The following is a 6,210-nucleotide window of genomic DNA, read 5'->3' on the forward strand; positions in this document are numbered from 1 at the left end:
TAAACTGAAGGCTGGTAGAGAATGGAAACTAAATACTCAGGAATAAGCAAAATCTGTGCCTGGTCCCCTTGATAAAGATGGTCGTTTGGCTAGGGGACCTTATGTGCAATGCATAGTAGGGAAGGCAATTTCTGGTTAGGACATTTGATACCCTGCTGGCTTCACATAATTCAAGGTAGAGAAAAAAATCAAGGCAGCACACAATGTGAGGCCTTCATTTTAGGCCTTACACTACAGTGAAGTTTTCCATTCTAGGGTTTTCTCTCTCAACTTTAAGATACATTATCTGAGGGTCTGGCCTTTTCTCACCAGTCCCACAGCCTCATCCAGCCCCCCACCCAAAGCTTAATTTAAAAATTATATAGGCCAGGTTCGGTGGCTCACGCCTGTAATCCTAACACTCTGGGAGGCCAAGGCAGGAGGATCGCTTGAGGTCTGGAGTTTGAGACCAGCCTGAGCAAGAGCGAGGTTCCATCTCTACTAAAAATAGAGAAAATTAGCCCAGTATGGTGGCGTGTGCCTGTAGTTCCAGCTACTCGGGAGACTGAGGCAGGAGGTTTGTTTGAGCCGAGGAGTTTGAGGTTACTGTGAGCTAGGCTGACGCCACAGCACTCTAGCCCCAGTGATGGAGCAAGATTCTGTCTCAAAATAAATAAATAAATAAATAAAGTTATCCACATCGATTGACTTGTAATTTCCCCAAAACTCAAACTGCCTTGCCTCAGAAAATTTATATTTTACTGCTCTCACCTGGAATGTCACCTGCTCCCCCATTTTTTAATGCTTTCCTGTAAGTCAGAGAGGGTGTCTCAACATTTTTCTTATGTGATCGCAGCTCCTAGCTTTGAAAATTCTATGAGCAGAAGCTGAGTCTTTGTCTGAGCATCTCCAGTACTAGCACAGAACTTCCCCCAAAGCAAATACTCAATTGATGTTTGGGGAATAAGAGAAATAGTAAGCAAGAGATCTAACTTATTAAGATTTAATTTTTCCTGCATTTTTAATAAGGTAAACATATTGAGGTATAAATCATTTAATTTTACAAAACAAAAGACTAAAAGGAATGAAGAAAACCAAGATTGATTATGTTTTATTTTTTTTCCATTCCAGTATGCTAACTGTGTAGTTCTTTCATACTTCCAAGAAAACCCCTATTATAATGTTATATTTTCTTATCTAGATGATAAAAAAGACTCAGAATTCAGTAGGGGTGGGAGAGTCTGCTGGACTTGGCTATGATACAGGCCCGGCCACTGCAGTAGTGCCAGGCCTGGCTGCAACTCTGGATCGGGCTCTCTCTTCCTCATCTCTCAAAGCCTCTTCATATCGTGATGAGAAAGCACTAGGAACAGCATCACTGATCTTGGCCAAAAATTCCAGGACTTTCATCTTGCTAGTTTCAGCATGGGCTCTGGGGCCCCACAGGAATTCATAGCATGCAGGATCACTGTTGGGGACCTGGCAGTACTCCAGGTGCTTTAGCCTCACCAAACTTGAGCTTCCTGGGCTCTCCATAGATGAAGTGCTTCCTTCCAGCATATACGTGCATCATATTTAGGAATTTCAAGATATCTTCCTCAGTGGCACAGTTGTCCTTTATGAAGATCACACCCAGGAGAGTCATCACAAGATCAGTCTTAGGTAACCCTCTGCCAGCACAAATTCTTCCATTGTTGGGGAGTTTCAGCTTGCTGACAAGGTCATGTGAGTGATGAGTTGAGTCAACTTCCTTCACATCAACTGCAAATGTGACTTCAGTGAGCTCAGAAGCTCTCCTGAGGATCTCAGCAAAGTGATCTTCATATTTTTTATCGACAACCTTCAGTATGTTTTCCTTTGTAATGGGCTGTTTCATTTTATACTTATAGAGCAGGAACTGATTCAGCAAATTCACCTTCATAGTTAGATGATCACTGCACAAGCTCTCAGTAGAGGGTGAGAACTCTGAGCGACATGAATATTCCTCATCTTGGCTGTTATCACCTTTATAAGATATTGTGCCAAAAATGCCCAGAGAAATAATGGTGGTGATTGGTACTCTCCAAGGGTCCTGGGAAGTGCTTGTTGACTCAGCAGCAAATGACCTCGGGGGAATATCCCCAAGAGCAGGCGAGGAAGTGGAAGGGGAATTTTCTTCCACTGTTGCACTAACCTGAGCTTCCCTGTGTCCCTGAGAGTCATCTTGGGCCTGGGGGCTTTCTTCACAGGTGCAGCGCTTGTACTTCTGACCCTGAGGCATGATGACTCTAGTCCAGGACAGCAGGCAGGAGTATGGGTAAGGGAACAGGTGATAAGAGCCCACTGGATGAGGGAGGTTGAGAGGATGCATGCACCTTCAATGTGGATATTCCATCATGGTTATAAGGAAGGCTACATATGTAATTTTCTGTGAGGGAACTGCTCTAGGAACCCACTGGGCTCCTGTTCTCTTGGTCAGCCTGCCTCTTGGGAAACCTGTGGAAGAAGTTAGATTGAGCCTTAAACTGTAGCCTGCCAACCCTGCCTCAGACATACTAAGGTGACATCAGGGGCTCACACTCTTGAGCTGCAGGGTCCTCTTATTTCACATTCAAGACCATCATGTTAACTGGTGGCAGGTCATGGGAACTATTTCCTCTGCTGCTTTGAAGTTAACATCACAAACCTTCCTGAGACACATGAAAATGAAGTGAAGGACATCCACAGCTTATCACTGCTGCCCAAATACACACAGTGCTGACTTCTCAGTGGAGATTTTTCTCTCCTAGCCTCCTTAGAGTCCTCAGTTCTCGATCAGGGTCTTTACTTTGGTACATAGGGCCTGGGACCCTTACTCCCTTCATTTGAATGATGGCTGCACCTTCAGACTGAGGATCTCACTTCCCATAGACCCGACGTAAAGAAGTGGTGGGGAGCTTCAGCTGGACAGCACTGCCCTGGGTCTTCAAGGGCTGAAACCAGAGTGGGGCCAGATTCTTTGTTACCCCTTCTATTTAGCGGTGGATGGGTCCCTCAGTGCATGCTTTGACCCCTGGTGTGGTCTGGAACTCCTCCCTCCCTTGCCTTGAGGCCTGACCCCTCATACTAAGGACAAAATCACCTTGACACCCCCCCCCAAGAGGATATGAAGGACTTTTCATCTGACCTTACCTGTCCTTGGTCTCCCAAGGCTGAGAGTAAGGAATGAATTCTGTGGTGTTCTTACTGTTACAGGGTGTGTGGTTCCCTTAGTTCTCAGCATACTCACTGTGGCCTCTGGAGAAACCTGGAAATCCTCCCACTGCCAAGCTTAGGTCATAACCTGTACACCTAGTCCCTCACCCCCTGGTGACTCCATAGGAGGAAGTATGTCACATTATGTCAACAATGCCCAGGTATCCCAGGGCTGCCAGTAAGGGGGGGGGCTCTGTGTGGTCCTCTCGGTTCTGAGAATGGAGGGTTCCCTAAGTCCTCATTCAAGACCCTCACTTTGACTCCTGGCAGGACCTGGGACTCCTTCTTTTGCTGACTTGAGGACCCAACCCTCACACCTAGCCCTTCACATCTCTGAGATCCTTCTTGCAGAAGTCAGCCTAACAGCCCTGCCCAAGGCCTCCCAGAGCTGATGGCAGGGACAAGCTCTGTGCCATCGCACTGTTCCAGGGTCTGTAGTACCCTTAGTCATCATTCATGGTTCTTCATTTTATGCAGAGGGCATGAAACACCTCTCTCTACTGTCCTAGGTCTCAAAGCCTTGGATCAAGGTTCTTACTCCCTGAGGCCTCAGAAGGAAAAGTTAGGAAACGCCAGATGAGGTTATTCCTGTTTTTACACTCTCAGGGATGACATCAAAATTCAGGCTCCCTGGGGCTCTCTCTGATCATGGTAGGGTTATGCCCTCAGTCTTCATTCAGGGTCCTCACCTTGACTCCTTGCAGACCTCGGGCTTCCTCTTTCTTTCAATATCAGGTCACCCATGTTGACCAAGGTTCTCATGTCCCTGAGAACCCTGAGCAGTAAGTTAGGGGATACCCTGACAGCCTTGATTCAATCTTCCAGGTCTGAAAGCAGACACAGGCTGATCTTTGTGACTCCATTTATTATGGGGTGTTTTTCTCTTCACTTCTCATTCATCAGAGTCTTCACCTTGGTTCTTATGAGAGGCTTCTGTGGAAATGTCACATCAGTCCAAAGTCTTGATTAGTTTCCCTTCTGCAAATTTTGCAGGGAATAGGCTGTGTCCTAGGAGTGATGTGAGATGTAGAAGCTGACAAGCAAATCAGAAAGCCCAGAACAGGTGTGCTTTCAGAGAAAAAAAAACATGTTGATCTATACTGTCTCATCACTAGCCAGACTTGGCCTCTTATGTAACTTCTGTTCAAATATACCTACTTTCTACAGGGAAGAGGCTGCACCAGATGATTTTGTGAGCCCCTAATCATTCGAAGTTTTTGACAGTAACTTTGTAGGTAGTGATATTGTCAACAAATATCTCTTTCTTTATTCATATCTCACATTTATTTTGGTATTTTTATTGTCTATTTCTTGGGCTATGTATTCCAAAACAGTATTTTGGGTATGAAGTCTTGCTTTTTATCACCTGAAATATATTTTGAAGTAGTGAGCAGAAAATAAATAAGAGATCCAAGGTCTGCCTCAGGCTAGGGGGAGTGGAACGATGTGGACTCTACAGAAATTCAAAGCCAGGGTCTAGTCCAGTTCTGTCAGTTACCAGCCTTGTGAACTTGAGAATATTGCATGCCCTTTACCTGCAAAGTCAAGCTGATAAACCCTATCATGTAGGACTTAGGCGTATATGTAATGTTTGTCAATCACCTGGCACAGTGTTTGGCAAAGATTTGGTCTTTGACAAAAGGTAGTTATTATTAAAAGTATTTTGGCCAAAGATTTTAACAATCTTCCCTCACAGAATTTTATTTCCAGAATATGTTAAAGAACAAAAGACATATAAATCCACATGAGCTGAAATGCTGCCAAGCCACTAAAATTGAGTAGTGTTTCCTTATTAGCACATCTGTTATTTTATTTGGGTGTAGGATTGTCTTCTTCAGCTAGAGGAGAATCAAAGTTCCTGTTTTGTGTCAAGACAAACAACCTCCCTCCCATGTGCCTCTCCATCCAGATCACCCTTATTTTCATTAATTTCATCACCAATAAAAATCTAGTCCTCCCTTAGAGTTTGACAAATTACATTCAAAGTAACACACTTAAAATGCCCTTGTATGAAGCAGACTCTGGCTATCCCAGCCCTCATCTCAAGGGATTATCACCCATATTTCTCAGAAACACCCAGGATACCATGTGCCTAAAAAATCTAGTTTGTGAACTGGGGAAAATGCACAGGACTTCTTCTATTCCTACCCCAGTTGGGGATTACTTTCTGGTATACCCACAATTCCAGAGTAACTGTTAAGACTTGTTTCCCACTTCAGGCTTAGTCTTTTAACTCTGAGAGGCACCACCTGAGGGCCTGGTCCTTGCTCACCATGCCCACAGTGTCATTTAGCCCACCATGCAGTCTTATGTAAATTAACTCCGAATGAGTGACATGCAGTTTCCTGAGACTTCAAAATGTCTCCACCAGGACATTTACACCTGACTGCTTTAATCTGAAATCTCTTCTTCATTCCTTCTTTTTTACATGTGCTTTATGTTTTAGATGGTATCTCATCATCTTCCTTACATGACAGCTGCTAGTAGACACTAAAATTGTATGGGCAACAGTTGGACCTTCTTTTTCTTACCATACCAATACCAGGGAGACTTCCAAAGAGCAGATACGCACTTAATGCTTGGAAAACAATAATAAAAAGTGTGACCAAGAAGTCTAAATTATTATGATTTATTTTCTAATAGAGCTTTAATAAACTGAGCAAATATAAGTTTACATAACTTCCTTTTACACACAAAGAGGAAATACAACAGGGAAAACTGCAATAAACCTATTTACTTTTGTTTCACCATTTTGGGATACAAACTATTTCCCAGGGGAGTTCGTTCACATCTCCATGAAAATACCCATTGCAATGTCATATTACCTTATTCTATAATAAAAGCAAAATACTGAAAGTCTTTCAATTTGTTTAAAAGTAACAAAACTCTTAGTATTAACCTGACAAACAGCAATAAATATGTCATCTATAACATTAAGAAGCTTATATTGTGAAACAAAATAAATCTTCAATGAAAAGGAACATTTGGAAACTGTTAACAAAGAAATACAAAGATAAA

The 6,210-nt window shown here is 43.2% G+C and overlaps 1 protein-coding gene across 1 annotated transcript; it reads right to left on the minus strand.

The window, feature by feature from the left end:
• Nucleotides 1-1,201: 1,201 nt before the first annotated feature.
• On the minus strand, nucleotides 1,202-2,239 carry MAGEB5 (MAGE family member B5). The gene is given in 3 exon segments (XM_069464311.1): nucleotides 1,202-1,297; nucleotides 1,300-1,495; nucleotides 1,497-2,239. Coding segments are annotated over 3 exon segments (1,035 nt in total).
• Nucleotides 2,240-6,210: the final 3,971 nt, after the last annotated feature.

Source organism: Eulemur rufifrons, chromosome 30 (genome assembly GCF_041146395.1).
Source record: "Eulemur rufifrons isolate Redbay chromosome 30, OSU_ERuf_1, whole genome shotgun sequence".
NCBI lineage: Eukaryota > Metazoa > Chordata > Mammalia > Primates > Lemuridae > Eulemur > Eulemur rufifrons.